This window comes from Pleuronectes platessa, chromosome 11 (genome assembly GCF_947347685.1).
Source record: "Pleuronectes platessa chromosome 11, fPlePla1.1, whole genome shotgun sequence".
Classification (NCBI taxonomy): domain Eukaryota; kingdom Metazoa; phylum Chordata; class Actinopteri; order Pleuronectiformes; family Pleuronectidae; genus Pleuronectes; species Pleuronectes platessa.
The window spans coordinates 19498241-19516615 of NC_070636.1; the positions used below are offsets into that span (position 1 = coordinate 19498241).

An 18375-nucleotide genomic window follows, 5' to 3' on the forward strand; every position below is an offset into this window, starting at 1 on the left:
GGTAAGCTAGGGTGTGCAAGAGATCACATGAATCATAATAATCATAAATGTCCTTAATTGACCAATCCCCATGATTCTGTTACTAGTCCGATATTAGTGGTTGTCAATCTAGCTGTCGGGATTTTAACTATGGTAGTTTTAAAGTGGAAAAAGTAAGTGGACCACTTTACCCCGTAACTGGGGTAAAGTGGGACACAAGACCACTTTTATTAAAACAATCATATTTTCACTGCCCTTTGTCCTGAAGACATTCTAATCATTTCCATTGCTAGAAAACATCCTGAATTAATGGGAAATGTGTACATTTTACTGATATGTCCGCTCGCCTAGAGGGGAGCAAATGTAAAAAATGTCCCACATTACCCCACCCTCCCCTATTTAAATACAAAGGGCCCACTCTAGGGTAAAAAGAAACAAACGTTTTTACAATTTAGATGAAACACAATATTGACAACATCACTAGGATTATTTTATATTTTGTTACTGCTCATAGATCCTTTGACCTAAATCTTGCACACTGAACCTTTTAGTACTAAAGTAAATATACTTTTTACCATTTCACAACTGTGTAAGATAGTAGTTCCAAACACATAGAGATTGACTCAATATCTATTAATAAAACACTCAAATGGGTCATGTGAAATCATTTTTAGTGCCTTTTATTAATAAACAAATAGCAAAAAGTTAACATGAAAAACAGAAAAATAAGAATTGGCAGACATATATTTTTTTAGATTGTGGCTAATGACAATAGAGAAAATGCCATCTCATTGAAAATAATTTAAAAAAAAATTATCATAATCATATGATATTCCATTATTGACAATGACATTATTACACTTCCAAATAATCCAAGAGACAAATCTTGGAAATGATTTCTGCAAAGGCTGTGTATGTGAGGAACTTTACTGGTTTTCCTGAGGCTGGAACCTTTTGACTACTGAGCCACCAAGACTCTAACTAGTATCTGCATTTTGATGATGTAAACCCGGATCTGAATGAACTGAAGTGAATGTTTTTCTGAAATACATGCTCTGCTAAATAAAATCAAAAGTATATATATGTACGGATACAGTGGGGTTTAAATAACATTGAAACACAATTAAATTATATGTGAAGTGGAGGTGTGCGACCACAACAAGTGGATAGAATTAGCTCTCGGTCTATTCTCAGTGTAGTAAACACCATCACCATCACTTTAAATCCTTTGTAAGGCCTGCTAATCCATAATCTCACTGGCCTTTCATTGGTCTCCTTTAGTCTCTGTGAAAGGCCTGACCAACAACACACAGATCCGGGTGTGATGTAGAGCGTGATGTAGCTCCGAGGTCTGATTGGCTGCCCCATAAGTCAGCATACCTGACTGGTTCATCGTCCAGCCTACAAGAATGAATACAGAATGTTGTCAACAGCAATTAAGGAAGTACACCAGCTGGAGTGGTGCATTACTGTGATAGCAACGTGAATTCACTCAGTTACTTTATAAAACGGCCACATCACAACATTCAATGTTGTACTTTATACTGTGAAAAATACTTCATTTATGTTGCATTCAAAATTAACGCAGCCTTAAATAGAGCAGTGACAAGATAAAGTAGTGGAGTAGTGGCATTCACTACAACTTGAAAACAGGTCATCTTAAATTCCAGCTTGGCCTATGGCAATCATCATAGCATCAATAGCAACATTGATGTACTAAAATAGTGTAAAAAGCATTGTCAAATAGGTTAAACTCTTTGGAAAAAATATTTGGCAACTGCATTTGCTTATTTGACACAATCTTATCAAAGTTTAATAGTTATTAACTTATTTTTTGTGTTCGTAAACTATTTTCCTACTTCTCCCTGAAAACCCCAAGATTAATGAGTGAGTAATTGAGAGCTAAACTAGAGTGATTCGCAATTTTCCCTCACAATTAGTACAAATTTGTGCATAATAAGGACAAATCCTAGAATAGTTTCCACTCGATCTATAATTGTTCAGAAACTTTGTATAAAACTAAGGGACACGGACAAGGATAGTATATTGAAGGATTACCATGAAAACAAAACACTCACCCCTGTGTACATAATGATGGCTCACTCCCACAAGTCTCAGCCACAGAGACACCAGATGATCTTGGTGGTAAACTTAGACTTGGCCTTTGGTCTGAATGACTACGTCTGATGAATGGTCGAGGTCCTTGTACACATACAGGAGACCGTCCACGATTTCCCGAAGGACGCGAGACAAAAGACACCCCGGTAGAGATCCATGCTTGAGGTGGTCGGGGAATGGAGGCTTCGAACAGGGATGGGGACACAGGGCAGAAGACTGAACGAGCATTACTGATCATCCGAGCACTAGATAAGTCTTCACTGCTGTTCTGTCTTGACCATCTTTGTAATTTTGGTGAGGGAGGTGGAGATGGTGCTTTGAAAGGGTACGAGGAGGTTGAGTTTAAGTTGTTCTTCCTTGTAACCGGTGGGCTGGGGAGCCTCCTCTGAACTGCTGGAGGTGTGGGGAGTTCCCTATTTACTGGGGGGCTGGTTGAAGTTGGTGGACTAGGTTGCCTTTTACAGTTATGGGGACTAGGAAACCTTCGATATAAGCTGTTTGGCGTAGAAGGTGTGGATGGTAACATTCGACTCCTAGACCTAGTTGGGGTTGCAGGTAGTTGGCTATTGACCACTGAAAAGGGAGGCAATGTGGACACTGTAGTGTTGGGTCCAGGCACAGATAGGTTGCCAGCATCTTGAAGATCTACTAATCCTTCTTGACTGGACGATGGATTGTTTTCTACATAACACTCTATCTGAGAGTTTGAAGAGTGTCTTAGGGGTATAATCTTTCTTGCTTGATGGTGAAATAAATCATTTTCTTTTCCTGGGTCTGCCTCCAGTTGGGCGACTTGTTTGCTAAAGTTTGATGGAGTAGACGTATCCTGTTGGTCTGCTCTAGCATGAGAAACAACCTTTGAAGTTTGTGGCAAGCCTCCTTTGCTTGGCAGCACTGTCACCGACTGAACTGAGGCCCTTAATTTTTGTGAAACAGTCCTTTTTAAGAGAGGCGACTTGCCAACTTTTGTTTCCCGATCATCTCCAGTACCAGTTGAAAGATTATTGGCACCCTCAAAGGAATTGTCCATTAATACTTCCAGTGGAGGCGGGGGGAGATTATCCAGATCTAAATCATCCGTTTTCTCAGATGAGATGTATTCATTCCTACATCTAGCTAACCCAGCACTTAGCACGGCTTCCATATTTCCTAAACCAGGTAACACAGGAACACCGCACTTTCGTACTCCGACGAGAGGCCCTAGAACTTTAGGACTATCAAGTTCTTCTATTCCTTGACTAAAGGTATCAATCAGTTTTTTGACTGAATTCCTGCCTCTGTGAAAACCTGATGATGGCCTTGGTGATGAAGGAGGGCTAGGGGGTGGGGTGGCTTTTATGGGTCCCTTGTGTGTTTTTTTGTTCTTTTGTATATTGTCTTCCCCAACACTGGTTACTGACGCTTTTTTGTTGTTGCTCCTTCTTAAGTCCACTTTGCATTTAGGTAGTTGGTTATTGCTCTTTTCTAAGGATTGAAGTTTGCGATTTATTGCCGGAGACTGTGCTGGTGAGCTTCCTTGATTTTGCTTAGAGGGAGCTGTCCTTGCGTCTACTCCTGTTCTGCTTTTACTCATCCTCTGCAACCTCTGGTTTAAATCCTTCTGAGTCCTTTCTAGTTCGAGCAGAGTAGGATCTTCACCTTTACTCCGTAGGGACTCTGCTGACCGGGAACGTTGCTGTCTAGCCACTGTGGTCTTTTTCACTAACGCCTTCTGAACAGGTGCTGCTGATTGAGGCCTCCTTGGAGATCGTTCCTCCTCATCTGTCCAATGGTGTCTACTGGTTTTGGGACTGCCTCCTACCTTTGATTTGGCACCAGCATTCTGTGATGGGACAAACTGTATCCTACCACTTATAGCATTTTTCATTTTGAGAGTCATTTCTGCATTTTGATGATTCTCTATGCGCTTTGGGAGTAGGCGACGGGGGGGCTGTTCTGGTTTTTCCGGTGAGGAATTTGATCGCGTTCTAAAACTAACATGAAGTACTCCCACTCCTTTCTCCACTTCCTCGTCATCATCATTTTCATCTTCCTCCCCATCATCTAAAGAGAATGATCCTAGTAATGAATCTCTTTGGTCATTAGCCATTATGGTGCATGTAGAATCGAGTGAGTTGAGTGAGGTGAGGGAAACACTTGGACTTATTTGACTTCGACAGTTTTGCCTTTCCACTCCTTGTGTCATATTAATGGAGGTGTGTCCGATAAAGCTAACAGGTGTAGTTCTATTTGTTGCAGTGGACTCACAACTCTCTCGTCTACGGCGTCTATCAGATCCAGCAAGCGATTCACTCTCAGCCCCAATGCCACTGTCCTCACTTAGCAGAGCAGAGTCCTCTGGCCCAGGCTTGCCAAGAGAGGCCAATTCAATACGAGATAAGACTTGCATTAGCCTAGTCTCTACTGTACGTTTGACTTTCAGTTTCTCCTCTAAAAGCTCTGAAACTGAGGCAAAGTACTCCACTGCCTCCTCCAAAGCAGAATCCCCGATTCCTGCAACAGTCTGGCTCACATTTCGCATTCTCTGTGTGGTGTACTGAAGCAGCTGCTGCAACAAATCCGGTGGGGGCTCAATATTAGCAGAGCCAGACTTCAGAAGTGGAGAAGATGAAAGATTTTTCATTTGACTGGTCCAAGCAAGATGTTGTCCATTTTCTTTTAGAACTCTTTCTCCCTCATCTGCTACCTCTTCCAGGCCCTGGATTATTTCCTCGTAGCGTAGGGCCATAAAAGCAACCATAGGCTGCACGGAAACTTGAGTTTGGGTTGCTTGTTCCAAAAGTCCAAGTAGAACATCGTACTTGTTTATACTTGGATTTAAAAAGGCATAAGCAGCTTGGTGAGCTTTTACCAGAGGTTCTGGGAAGTCAACTTTATTCTCTGCACATAGCTTGTCTTTGTCTTTCTTTTTAATGACTTTCCCCCCCCTGTTTTTCTTTGGTTTTCTGCCAGTCTTTTTCTCGATTACATCCTGCGTGTCATAACATTTCTCTTTTCTCTGGGACACAGTGTTGTTTTCCATTCCTTGACTTTCCTTGTGTTTATCCATGTTTACCGCCTCTGGTGCAAAATCAGTAACAGTTCTCTTTTTTTGTGGTGTCATCTGTGCCTCCTTCTGAAATACCTGGGTCTGTTCAGCTGTTTTCCTCTCCTTTGTATCCACATCCGTAGATACAGCTGAATTTTGATGATTTCCGTCTTCGAGCAGGGACTGTCTGGGGCTCTCTGGAGGTGCAGCCGGCAGCATTCTGCTCCTACTCAGGGAACCCAGAGTCCCAAAATTGTTACCTTTGGAGGGTGAGCAGCCCATTTTAAATGTTTTTTAGAAGAGGCGGATTTGTATGTCCTCTTGGAGACTCCAGCACTGCACAGCCGACAGTGTGGTAAATGATGGAAAGAGTAGTCACAGTCCTTAGCCACCTGCTGTATCCGTCAGTTTCAGGTGACTGAGGTTGTTGAATCTGACAAGAGCCCTTTCCAGGAGAAAACTTACAAAAAAAAATGTTGATAAATCCATTTTACATATCCCTTCCAGCAGTCATAGATAGGCAAAATATATGTTCCCATATAAGTGGTTATGTTTATAAAAAAAATCCTTGACGCGTGCTCTGAACCATCCCTCTGAATCTTGCAAAGAACAAGCAGCTGAGAGGATTAGTGGGGCTTTCAGTGAAGTCCTCAGCGTGCACACATGTCATGTTAAAGCATATACAACTCACCTACTTGTAAGTCCTTAAGCTCATTTGTGTAATGAGGGCTGGCCTGAGGTGGCTTTTTATAGCCGACAAAACAATATCCTCCCATGTAGAACTGGGGCTATTTCAACGAAAATTAAAAGAAAAGAAAATCATCTCCATAAAAATAAATGTAAAAGTATATCTATTGTGCTACAAAACATGCATTTATATTTATGTTCCATCATCATCTTTATGATATGGAAACAACATTATGTAACAATAAATGAATGGACACTTGTGGTTACACTGGCCATATTACCCAGAATGCTTAAATTGCTGTCATTCAGTTATATTTGGAGATAATGTATCTAAAAATAGGATCAGATCATTGGAGTATTGAGGCTTTTAAAATAACACAAACTACTGCCTCTGGGTGTGCGGACAACAACTGAAAAAGAAAATGAAAAAGACTAGTAATCTATGTTGTTGGGACTTTCTTTTTAATACTCAAAATAAAAAGGACAAAAAATTAAATCAAATGACCAGGATAAAATCTACCTGTACTGGGATTGCACAATATTCCTTATTATGTATTATTTAAGGTATGACGTAGAATACAACCTTATTATTCATACCAGGTGTTTCATTTGTGCACTGGGGACCAGGTGTTATTCATATGAGACTTTTTACAACTTAGGCTTCCACCAAGAGTAGGGAGGTCTTGTGAATCTTTTGTAGCAGGACGGTCAGGGCAAGCTTCATAGAGACTCATTAACCTCAGCATTAATACAATGTCATAGTCACAGCAACCAGTAGAGGTTTGTTCAGTCTCTAAATATCAAGGAAACCAATGCAAAACATCCTTCTTCGTTTGCTGATGCTGTGGAGCAACTAAAACTGAAACTAAAACCTGTTTTCAGACATTTTGTGGCTCAGCAGTTCACAGTGGGTACATTTAAACAGTTGCCATTCCAGGAGCAAACATCTGGTTGAGAGACTACCTAAGACAAGGTAGGAAGCCATCAGTGACCATAACCTTAGTTTAAGGGTAGCCTATAATTGTTTATCATTCTTTTGTTAATGTGTTAATGTTCACATTGAATGAGTATTCTAGTAAAGAATAAATGTCTAATGCCAAGTAAAAAATGTAATACATGACAAAGAGACTTTTTAAAGAATTGTTCTTTAATGTGTAAAGTGTAACTTAAGCTTACCTTTTGTTTTTTCCTTAACAATCTCAACAAACTGTTAAACAATTTAGACACATCTTTTCGACTGAACAGCTCTAACAGTGGCTTTTCTCTTCCTATGGAAATAAGATGGTGAAAATTAAGTAATAATATGAAGAGAAAAGCTGTTCAGGCGAATAAATTATAGTATTACCAGAAAAATGTTAGCTTTAAATATGAATTTTTATATAATGAAGTCCTAAAATTATGAGAAAAAAGTCATAATTTTAAATTAATTTTAGAGGGGGTATAGTAATATTCAGACTGTAAAATACGGCTTAATTCTCAACATTACATTTTTTTTCCCCATGAAGTGGCTCTGATACTTTGTCTATAATACCTTGTATAACAACTCTGTCTATAATACATTATATAATACTCTGTATAAAATACTAATAATACTATGTCTAAATACTCAGTATAACAACTCTGTCTATAATACTTTATATATAATACTCTGTATAAAATACTCGAATATGTTATGCTCTGCATATAACACCATCCATGTAATACTACACATATAACAATTTTTATAATACTCTACAAATAAGACTCAGTTTATAATACTCTACATGTAAGTATGTCTATAATACTCTATAGTAGATGTACCATTAAACTGTTGTGAATATATAGAGAAACGTAATGAAGGAGTAGAGGATAGGATGCATAAGCGTGCGCGTCCCCGAGTGCTGGTGTGCGAATGGCGCGGATCCAGGAGCGCGTTCTCGATGCGGCGTCCCCTGAGGTCCGAGGTGTGTGAGGTGTGAGTCCGTGGAGGTGATGGATGCTTTCCTTATTGTAGCTCGTCTACACATGTGAACGATGATGTTTCTGCTCGCTGTTTTCACGGACACGTTTCCCTCCGCCTCTTCTAACACTGTCATCTGTTAGTTAACTCTCCAGTGGGTCAGGGCGGGTCGGTGTAGTTGCTGGTTTCTTTCTCTGCTTCAGCCACTGGAGTTTAAAACAAGCCCCGCGGAGGTGAGGACGTGTTTGGGGTCTGTCTTGAAGTAAACCTTCGCTTCTTCCGCAGCTAATGTCCTCACACTTTACACTTTATGTAACACTCAACTTCCTGGTTGAGTATTGAGTCCTAACTTCGCACACAGTGTTCGCACTGCGATGGGAGTAAAGTCAGAGTTCGCTTCTTCGAGGCTGGCAGTAGTTAGCTGTTTAGCCTGCTAGCTTAGTGTCTGCTCGTCATGATGAGCTCAGGCTAAACAGACTGAAGTAGAATGACAGATCCAACAGTCCCCTTGAATCCAGGCAAGCTGCTCCACCTCTCACACGATCAGAGATGTCAGTCCACTAAGTGTGTCTTCATCAAGATCCATGAGTTACTCCCTGGGAAAATGCCATCATCCAACATCTATGAAAACCTGTATGTTATTCCTGTCTTTATTCTAGTGCGTGGTCTTTCAGTTTCACGTCGAGATTGTGTAATGCTTTCTCTCAAATATAACCTTTGTGTGCTCCAGGTTCAGTAATTTCATTTGTCATCACCGTCACCTTCACCTCACCCAAAATGTAATGGTTCCATTTCCTGACCCATACTGCATCCCTCCACCAAGTTTCCTGGAAATCAGTTGTTTTTGTGTTATCTTGCTTCAAATCAAACGAGCACACAAACAGACGGCGATGAAAACACAACCGTGATGGCCGAAACTGTACTTTGTGTATGTTACACAACTAATATGAAGGACCTGTGGGTTTTCATCTAAGCCCTTCATGTTGTTTGGTCATTTGTCAACTACCTCTCCTCTCATCCCCTCTCAGAACAGACCTCACTCCTCCTCTTCCTCCGCTGATCTACACTGCAGTGCAATGAAGCACCCACACAGGAGGTGCCAGACCCCTCCCTCAGTAACCGTCCGGGTCAAACCCAACAGCGCTCACACACTCCAAATCAGGAGAGGTCTTCGGTTGAAGAGAGCCAACGGCCAAGACGCCCAGGGCCCGGCCGGGAAGAGCGCGCCGAGCCGGCTGCAGGTTGCGACGCCTAAGGCCAGAATCCCCTTGGCTCCAACTATTGTCATCCAGAGTCAGGAAATGGCGTCGTACTTCAGACTTTTTGGTGAATAGTGTTAAGATACAGGGTTCGTACGGTCATGGAAAACCTGGGAAATTCACGGAAAAAAATAATCTCCCAAAAGTTTTGGAAAAGTCATGGAAATTTATTATATTCACATTTTCATGTCGTTCATTACGCAGATTTTTAAATAATTCATATGCTTTTAAAGAAATACGCTCTAAATATAAGAAGGCATACTTGGGTTTGTGTCATTTAAGGTATAATGTATGCCTTGGAATTGTCATTGTTAGTTTGAATACTACATTTTGTCACTTTTTCGCGTATTCACCGAGATTTCACTAAATGTTCCGTCATGGAAATTTGGTTTAAAGTTGTTGAAAAGTCATGGAAAAGTCATGGATATCCATTGGTCAAAATGTGTATGAACCCTGAAGATAAACTACATCTTTAAAGTCCAAGTGATTAATCCTTCTTTAAAAGGCTGATTTTAAAATGCATCTGCTTACAGATGATGACCTCATTCAAGACTTCCTGTGGACGGACTGCTGCCGCAAACTGACAGACAAGGCAGGAGCCGTTATTTGGCTTCAAACTATTTCTGAAGCTTCAGGTTGGTCACTGTGTACTGACTTCCAATCTGTCTCTCTCTCCAATTCATCAGTACCTTCTAGCCATGACCTTTGTATACTTCAAAAGGGCCCGCTTCACTATTGACGAGTACACCAGGAAGAATTTTTTCACCGCACTGTAAGTTTCAGAGGATAAGCAAACGCTTTGCATGTTATTTTTTACCCCTCGTGGCTGATTCGCTGGCAGGAATGAAACCAGCTCGTGTGCTCCATCTCTAGGTATCTTGCCAACACCATGGAGGAGGAGGAGGAAGAGAGCAAGTACGAGATTTTTCCGTGGGCGCTGGGCAAGAGCTGGAGGAGGCAGTTTCCCCGCTTCCTCAAGCAGCGAGACAAGCTGTGGGTTCGCATCGAGTACAGAGCGGCTGTCAGCAGGCGCTGCTGCGAAGAGGTGCACACAAGTGAAATTGCCCGAGGAGGCTGATAAATGGTCTTTCCCTCTGAATTCTTGTTAAGGGTCTTGTTTTTGCTGGACAGGGCGATATTTATTTCTTTGGGTTAACGCCAGATATTTTATCTCTGTTGATTTTTTTGCACTGGTGTTTTTGTTTCTGAATTCCTATATTCCTTTGTCTGCGTCTCTCTCTGTCTTTCCCTGGTAGGTGATGGCCATCGTGCCCGCTCACTTTGTGTGGCAGCGGGAGCGATCAGAGCACCACAGCGGAGCCCAGCGACAGTACAGTGACAAAGTCAACATCAGTATCCCCCGTGGACCCTTCGCCTCCCCAGTCACCTGTGTCCTCTGTCACCACAGCACCAGGTTAGACCAGGGCCTGGGCTCCTCCCATCCCAACAGAGGATCTCCTGCACCGAGCCCCAACGCCACCTATCCAGACCCGTTCACGGCCTTGCTGACTTTGGAGACCACCCCGCTCAGGGCTGCGGCCACTGGCAGGAAGGCGGCAGAGACTAAAAGCCACGTCCGGCCTCCGTCCTGCTGCTGTGCTGAAGGGGTTCCTAGTAGGTATCACTAATCCAGATGTGTGTCTCCAACCTCTAAAATCAGGACATAGTCTCAAACTTTCGAAGCCCTGATTGCGACCTCAGTACTATGTAGGTTATTCCATTATTCAGTCACATAGCAGCCCTATATCCTGGAAAAGCTAGGAATTAACTGATACATCCAACCCTCGATTGGTCATGTTTATTACAGTCCTGTGAAGGAGGCGAGATGAGGATTTCATCAAATAAGATATGATCAACATTACTGATGCCAAACCTGGAAAATCAAAAGACGAAAGAAAATAGAAAAATCAATAAAGATTTCATAAATAAATACAAATTAAACAAAACAAAACAAAAATCAATAAAGTATTTGTACATTATGTATGAAATAGGAATATACATAATACGATAAATAAATGAGCAACACTAAACCTTATTATTTTCTTTTGCTGTTATTTGGCAGAGGCTGACCCATTCTGTTGAAACATCGCAATCAAATATTGTTTTTCCACCAGGAAAACAGATATATTTCATATATATCAATAGAAGTTGGATCGCAAAATTACCTTTAAAGATAGAGCCCTCTGCTGGTCAATGGGACAAAAATACCATTTCGATTCAAGAAGCTCTTTTAAAGTACCTTAAAGTAGAAAGATGATTAAAAAGTATCCCCCCCCCCCCCCCCCCCCCCCAAACTGTAGACAGTTGAAGGGCTCCAGAACCTGCAGGAGCCATAAACTACACATTTCTCTTACGTGTTAATGGAGCATTTGAATGTTGTTTGCCACACACTTTCACAGAGCAGACGAGGTTGAATAACTAAAGCAAAATAATAAAATGACAGAATGACACTCAGAGTCGATGATGCACATCTTCATGAAATTGTCACCACTGGCTTTGAGCTTGTAATATGAGTTTAAGGGAGCATCTGTCTCCAGCAGCATTATTATCAATCAGGCTTTACTGTCTGAAACGTACTTGCCCCCAGTAACATACAGCAAACTGAGATCTGTAGACTATTAAATGCACATTAAGCTTTGCTTTTTTCCTACCAAGCAAATCCAACCATTACACATTACACTTGTAGCTGCTGCTAAAGAGACCTTTCTAGGGGAATCCTTTTTTTTTTTTTTATTTGGAAGTGGAGCCCTGGACAAAACGAGTGGAACATTTCCACCTCCAATTACAGGGAGTCTGTGTGTGTCGATGTGATTCAGGTGGATTACACCTGTGACGCATTTCACAGAGGAGGATTAGGAATTCAAACTGAAAAGATTGTGCTATATCCCGCCGAGAACGACTTGGATTCGCAGAGCATCAGTGTTGTGTTGGGGGATAGGATTTATTCCAGCATATTAATGACCCCCTATAATTCGGATTTGGAGCATTTTCCATGTTTCTCTTCAAAGTTATCTTGTTACCAGTGTCTGCTTAGGGAGACACCTCACTGGAAAAATGTGTGTACCCAGTATAAACCCTGAGATTAAGTCTCTTTGCCAGGCTGCTGCTGCTGCTGCTCTTCTTCTGGTAATATTTGGAAATTTAACAATTTCTTTTGAGGATTTTTTAGACTGGCACCATACATTTACTGAAGAGCACCTGTACACCTGCTTTTTCATGCAACTATCCAGTCAGACAATCATATGGCAACAGTGTAGTGCATGAAATCATACAGGTACAGGTCTGGAGTTCAGTTAATGTCCACATTTAACATCAGAATGGGTCAGAATCTGACATCAACAACATGAATGGACCCAAACTGACTCGTGTCAATAGTTTAGACTGGTGCTGGATGAGTAATTGTTTGCGATGTGGATTTGGCCCCTTAAATACCAATCTATCATGGTGTTAATGCCATGGTTCATCTGAGTGATGCTGCTGATCATGTGCATCCCTTTATGGCCAGTTTGCCATCTTCTAATGGCTAATTCCAGCATGGTAATCCATCATGTCTGAAACTGGTTTCATGATCATGTCAATGGGCTCAACAGCACCTAATACAAAGACGCACCAAGCAGATTCAGCTAGTTCTTTGCTAGTTTTAGAGATGTGGTCAGGCGCAGAGTTATCTTGAGGGGGTGCGAAGCGATTGCATCATTAGCCTGATCTGAAGTCAGTGGTGCAGTATTTCACTGTTATTTTAAGGGCACATTATTGTGATAAAATGCACCTGAATAGACAGATTCACAATGCATTCACACACACTCAACACACTGATGTCACACACACACACTGATTGTCTGCCTGTGCGCTTTCACTTTGCACATGAACAGATCTGTTCACTCTGCAGAGAAGTGTGTGTCTGTCTTACTTCCCTTTCACCCTAAACACACCCATGGGTTATTAAGAAACTTAACTTACATCCTTAATGTATTTACACCATGCACTTAAGACCAAAGGCTTGACAGCATCAATACTTGACCCGAGCACGAGGGGTCCCACCCGGCTGAGCTGGGTTCGGACAAAAACTTGGAAATTGTATTTGGTTTCGGGTCATTTGGATGCTCTGCTTGTTTACACGTCTGTAATCAGGATAACTAGCATTAACCAGTCAGCGACAATGTGTTAGAGGTGTAGGAATTAAATCAAATAGATCCCTCTAAGTTCAGTGAAATTCAGTATTGTCACCAAATGTAAGTCCAGTGACTCAAACACATTTAGGGTGTAATTGAACCGGAGATTTGTAGCATGAATGTGAAGCTGACAACTGCAGCAGTGACGTGATAGTCATGTCAACATGGAGCAGAATCTCAAACAACTTGTTGAGTCCATGCCACAAGGAATAGAGGCTGCGTGTTGTTCCTAACTACACGTGTCTGTCTTCCCCCTCTGTCAGGGGAGGATTCTTCCTGTGGCTCTACTCTGGACACCTCTATGAACTGGATCAGTGAGGAGTAGAGCGCCGCCACTGCCGCGGTTTTACTACGTCCGTCTTTATACCAACAAAGAAGTCGTCATATTCTGCATAACTTGCAGTCAGATTAATGTAATATGCCAAAGAGTATTACTGTAAAGGTTTGTTTAACCTGCACTGAGTTTCTGCTATATATTTATATACATATATATTTTTACTTATTTATTTTGTATTTATCACAGCACTTTTTGGGACAACCACTCATTAACAAATTGGGGGGGGAGTCCCTTTGAATGAATTGAAGTTTCGCCACACAATGTCGCTCACTGTATTGGAGTTCTGTTGGGTGTGTGTTTGTAATGTTTGTGTTCCACTTAAATGATACAACACTGTCTATTGAGTTTTCAATAAAAGGTTGAACAGGAATGAGTCTTTTGGAGATTTATTAGTAAACACATACACTGATGGTTCAACATTTGTTTTATTTTACAGATTATTTACAGTAGGGATAGAATATTAAATCATTTTCATCCAGGATTCCTAAAAGGAAGAGCAGCTACTGACCACACTTCCTCAGCTTCACCAGGAACGCTGAAAATAGAAAAGTAGACATAATCTATGTGCGTCATCATCATTTATAAATCTTTACATTGGGACTGTGGAAGTGTAATAACATCTGACCTGTGTGGCTTAATTGTACAGGGTGAGGTCTGGCGATATAAGGAACAACCCCGAAGGCTGGACGTCCATCTGTGGTCAACTCTTCTGTAATATCAGTTAAATGTCCAATTTAGGAAATGTTAAAAAACATCAGGGTCCACATCAAAAAACCACACGTCTGCTGTATTCTCTTTAAGTCACCTTTGTCAGTTTCATCTGTCGCCTCCTCTTCCTCCTCCTCGCCATGCTCTCCATCCAGGGGCGGAGGTTTCCTGGTGCAGAACTGGCCATTTTTCTGCATAGCCGGGGCCACCAGCCAGTGTCGCACTGGAACCTCCATGATGTGTTCACACAGCAATGGGAGCTGCATACAGCGGAGGCCTTCCAGCAGGTCAATAACCTGTGTTATACTGGGTTATGGGGGAGAGTCAGGAAACAGGTAAATGTCTATCTGTTACTCCAGATGTGAGACATTTAGCAACAAAAATGAACAACTATAATGTGTTAATTTGGCTTTAATTTTAAACAGGAATCAAAGAAATGTATATTAATAAAATATCACACAGGTATGCGGTTTAAATCTGGTTGAAACTACAAACTAAACTATGTTTATATCTGTACAGACTGAAAATATGTATTAAGAATGGTTTGAAGAGGACATTCAACTTATTGTGAAAAGTGGGAGACTCCTTTGGTTATTTCTTTTAAAAAGAAATCAATGCGATCACTCTTATGAGCCTGGGCCTAGATTCCACATTCTTTAAAAGAGCAAAGCACAGAGGATATATCATATTGGATCAATAGAATCACATATATATAGTACTTTACTTTCTTGTTCATATTTCTACTCTGACCGCTCGAGTTTAAATCTACCTATAAGAGGTCGATGCAGTCACGCAAGACGTGACTGCACTTTTTTTACAGCGTCATGTCTTCCATCTTTTTTAAGCTCTATTCTTAGACCTGAAGTAAGACATGATGATATACACACTTTGCGAGGTAGATGGCACACACAGCTCCAGGGTACAGATGTGGAATCACAGTGGGTAAAACCAGGTGAGGGTTCACCAGGTCCAGAGCAACCTGCAACAGACATCAGCTGAGTGAGCCAGGGTGATTTAACGTGAATCCCACAGTTCATGCAATGCTCTATAGTTGATTACAATTCTGTAAACATTCTGACCGCGTGGAACGCCTGACCAGCGAGCAGCGAGGAGGCCGTGCAGAGGTCAGCGATGTGAAACTGGACGTTGTCGGGCCACTCCTCCCCCCGACGCAGGCTCCATGATGTCCTCCAGCGTTTGTAGTTTGTAACGGCTCTCTTATGGTGGTCCTCCCTGACCTCCACACTCAGCACGCTGCCCTTAGAACCAACTGGGGGAAACAAGAGCAAACTGTGATCAGATCCATCCTGTACACTCCACACAGACGTAGAGTATGCTCCACATCCAGCAGTTTGACTGGGATCACCTTCTAGTGGATGTGACAGTTAGTCAGCAGGAAACCAGAACTAGAGATATTGTGACATTTCACCTCAACCACTTGCCTTCATCACATATACCAAGTGATGAATTGTAAAAAAAGAAAAAAGAAGCTGCATTTGAATAGAGCAAAGAAATGATTACTGAGGATTCTTTGTTCAATACAGGCACCTTGAAAACCCTGAGAATAATAAAATGTTGCCGAAGAAGAAAAACACAGTGAAGTCTTTTTTTTTTATGTGAGGATCAAATTCAAATTTCATCCATAAACTATAGAACTGCCAAACCGCAGCTGTTTTGTCACCAATTTTTGTTATCCTTTCATTTAGGCATCAATTTTATTTTTTATTATATTATATTATTATTAAATTTAAACAACCTTTAGTGAAACAACTACATTTATGGCTGTGATCCAAAATATTCGGAAACATGAAACTTTCACTGTAATGCGTTAACCTCTTAAGGTGCTACCACTTTAATGGTGGACAGACACAAACAGATGGTTTAGCGAACACAGACCTGCTCTGGACAGAAACAGAGACATGGCCCCTGATCCAGAGCCCGACTCCAGCACCCTGTCTCCCTCTGTGACGTCCATCATCAGCTGCATGGCGGATGCATCCTAGCGGAAACAAGAAAGTACAAATATTCCCACAGTGTCTTGGAGAGGAGCATTTTATTCGTAGGAGCAAAGACACCGAAAATGGCGTGCATATTGGGAAAGACGACAAAAATACCTTTGGGTAGGCGATGGCAGGCCCCCTCCTCATATACAGCACATAATCCTCCAGAGTGGCCCGCCGAATGAGGAAGGGAACGCTCAGGCTTGACTTCAGGAACCGACCCGCAGGCTGCCCGACTATGTCATCGTGCGGGATGAACCCCCAGCTGCTGTGCAGGCGACTCCCAGTCTGTAGATTGAACATCTTCCTGAACTCCACCCAGCCTTTCTTGTAATACTCGGCGACGAGCAGCTCCCCGGACACAAGCATCTTCTCCCCCGGGAGAGAGGCTGGCGTGCACCTCTCTGAAGGGTTTGGTTCTGCAGCGGCACCAGATGCATGATGGTCATCTGATCCATCCTCTCCAGGTGCCGTCTCAGGATGTCCACTCTGCTCTTGTGGGCAGTGTGTGAAGGACGCCGGTGTGCTGGAGGTGTCTTCAGCTCCCTCCTGGTTCTGCTCTCTCAGCTGCATCACCTCCGGGCTCAGATCCTCCTGAGGCAGCAGACTGCTGATCCTCTCCAGAGGGGACAGGGCTCTCCTCCTGCCCAGCAGCGCTTGTCTGGGTGTCAGCTTGGTGCTGGGCCCTGAAGGGTCTGAGTCCTCGCTCTCCTTCTCGTTATGTTTCACAGAACCAGTTAAAAAAGTTCTGATCCCACTTCTACTTTTAGTGAGTTTAACCAGTGAGTCCCTGTGTCTGACATGTCTCTGACTGCCTGTGCAAACTCTCACCAGTCTGTGCACCAACAGAAATCCTGCACTGGGCATTTGTAGAGTCATAACTCCGGATTGTGACAGAATGTATAAAGTAAAGAAAATGTCCTGAGATCCCGTTCAGAGAAATAAACCTAGAAAGCAGCTTCCGTTATTATAACCGAGATGTATTCCACATTATTAAACAGCTCAACTAAACACAAGAGCTTACCATGGAGAAAGTTCACCTGCTGCTCTTACTGCTGTGTGGCCATGTTCCTCTCATGGGTCTGAAGCTCGTACAGACCATAGACTGTATGATGCAGACAGAAGGTCACCATGCTGGAAAACACATGCGAACCGCGTCATCACTGAGCGACATATGTAGTGCATTGAGTCTACCAGCAGAGGGAGATATTACAACTATGTTATACACAATGGATTAAATAGATTGTATACGCCTGTATACAAATCAATATATATGTGTTTGCATGCAGAATATATCAGCACGTTTTAAACCACCAGCAGGAAAACTCAAATTATATTAAATATCCAAATTAAATTTGATATATATATATATATATATGTATAATGTTGAAACAATTTGTCTTGTATTGACTCTTTTTAAGATGTTATTCCCCGACTGATGCCAGTTTATGTTCATATTTAATGTATTTAAAGAAAGTCTAAATATTTTTAATTCTTCCATTTTGGGGGAATTTGAGGGAATAGGGAATAAAGCGTATCTGCTACTGTGGGTGAAATGAGCCTCAGTGCCAGCTACAATGTGTTTAATAATTCACTGTCTGTTTTTTCTGCGTTTCTGACAACAACAATGTATTCAGATAATTCAAATTAACAAACTCACTAACTAATTCCCCTTCTGATTAACTAACTCATTCACTCACTCACCCACTCACTTACAAACAAACGAATTCACCCACCTACTAACACTTCCCGTCACTCACTCACCCACTTAGTGACTAACAAACGAATTAACTAACTCACTCACTCACTCACTAACCAACAAACTAACTCACTAACTCAACCCATATAAACAGGTTTGAAGTTGTTGTCTCTGCTGCGTTCACGTGCTGTCAAAAGCTGTGCGTACATTCAATGCAACCCTTTACAATCCATCGAGAAGTGATTTAGATGTAAATACACTGGAGTCGTATAGGTCCTGACGCCTATTCAAATAATCAATTAATGATTGAGTTCTGTCTGTAGTTATTGTGTAATGCCTCGTATTACTTTTGTACATATCGTTTTCACCCGTCCTTGAGTGTAATATTTACCGATAGATCCGGTTGTTACGAGGGACCATGAAGCAGCTCGTTGTGCTGCAGCAGCCAA

General features: G+C 41.8%; 3 protein-coding genes across 4 annotated transcripts; 1 reads left to right on the forward strand and 2 right to left on the reverse strand.

The window, feature by feature from the left end:
* Positions 1-1256: 1256 nt before the first annotated feature.
* On the reverse strand, positions 1257-5407 carry pcare1 (photoreceptor cilium actin regulator 1). The gene is made up of 2 exons (XM_053435379.1): positions 2058-5407; positions 1257-1380 (listed from the first exon to the last, which is right to left on the reverse strand). The coding sequence occupies exons 1-2, from the start codon at positions 5405-5407 to the stop codon at positions 1257-1259; spliced, it is 3474 nt and encodes a 1157-aa protein (XP_053291354.1).
* A 2306-nt stretch (positions 5408-7713) lies between these two features.
* On the forward strand, positions 7714-13889 carry spdya (speedy/RINGO cell cycle regulator family member A). Its single transcript, XM_053435433.1, has 7 exons — positions 7714-8384; positions 8780-9077; positions 9544-9602; positions 9697-9782; positions 9884-10055; positions 10267-10624; positions 13446-13889. Exons 2-7 carry the CDS (start codon positions 8828-8830, stop codon positions 13505-13507), a joined length of 987 nt encoding a protein of 328 aa, XP_053291408.1. The 5' UTR covers positions 7714-8384; positions 8780-8827; the 3' UTR covers positions 13508-13889.
* A 36-nt stretch (positions 13890-13925) lies between these two features.
* Positions 13926-17390, reverse strand: trmt61b (tRNA methyltransferase 61B). Of its 2 annotated transcripts, XM_053435432.1 has the most exons (8): positions 17252-17384; positions 16342-17174; positions 16124-16226; positions 15307-15497; positions 15115-15206; positions 14325-14533; positions 14145-14228; positions 13926-14054 (listed from the first exon to the last, which is right to left on the reverse strand). In XM_053435432.1, the coding sequence occupies exons 2-8, from the start codon at positions 17104-17106 to the stop codon at positions 14020-14022; spliced, it is 1479 nt and encodes a 492-aa protein (XP_053291407.1). In that variant the 5' UTR covers positions 17107-17174; positions 17252-17384; the 3' UTR covers positions 13926-14019. The 2 variants fall into 2 exon arrangements, with proteins under 2 accessions (XP_053291407.1, XP_053291405.1); XM_053435430.1 differs by having other exon boundaries at positions 16342-17390.
* Positions 17391-18375: the final 985 nt, after the last annotated feature.

Coding starts and splice junctions, on each gene's coding strand:
- pcare1 (XM_053435379.1), bottom strand. CDS start 5,407: ATGGGCTGCTCACCCTCCAAAGGTAACAATTTTGGGACTCTGGGTTCC. Junction 1,381..2,057: donor CCATCATTATGTACACAGGG/GTGAGTGTTTTG, acceptor TCATTCTTGTAG/GCTGGACGATGAACCAGTCA.
- spdya (XM_053435433.1), top strand. CDS start 8,828: ATGAAGCACCCACACAGGAGGTGCCAGACCCCTCCCTCAGTAACCGTC. Junction 9,783..9,883: donor AAGAATTTTTTCACCGCACT/GTAAGTTTCAGA, acceptor CTCCATCTCTAG/GTATCTTGCCAACACCATGG. Junction 10,625..13,445: donor CTGTGCTGAAGGGGTTCCTA/GTAGGTATCACT, acceptor CCCCTCTGTCAG/GGGAGGATTCTTCCTGTGGC.
- trmt61b (XM_053435430.1), bottom strand. CDS start 17,106: ATGACTCTACAAATGCCCAGTGCAGGATTTCTGTTGGTGCACAGACTG. Junction 16,227..16,341: donor CTGCCATCGCCTACCCAAAG/GTATTTTTGTCG, acceptor TGTTTCCGCTAG/GATGCATCCGCCATGCAGCT. Junction 14,229..14,324: donor GACAGATGAAACTGACAAAG/GTGACTTAAAGA, acceptor CTGATATTACAG/AAGAGTTGACCACAGATGGA.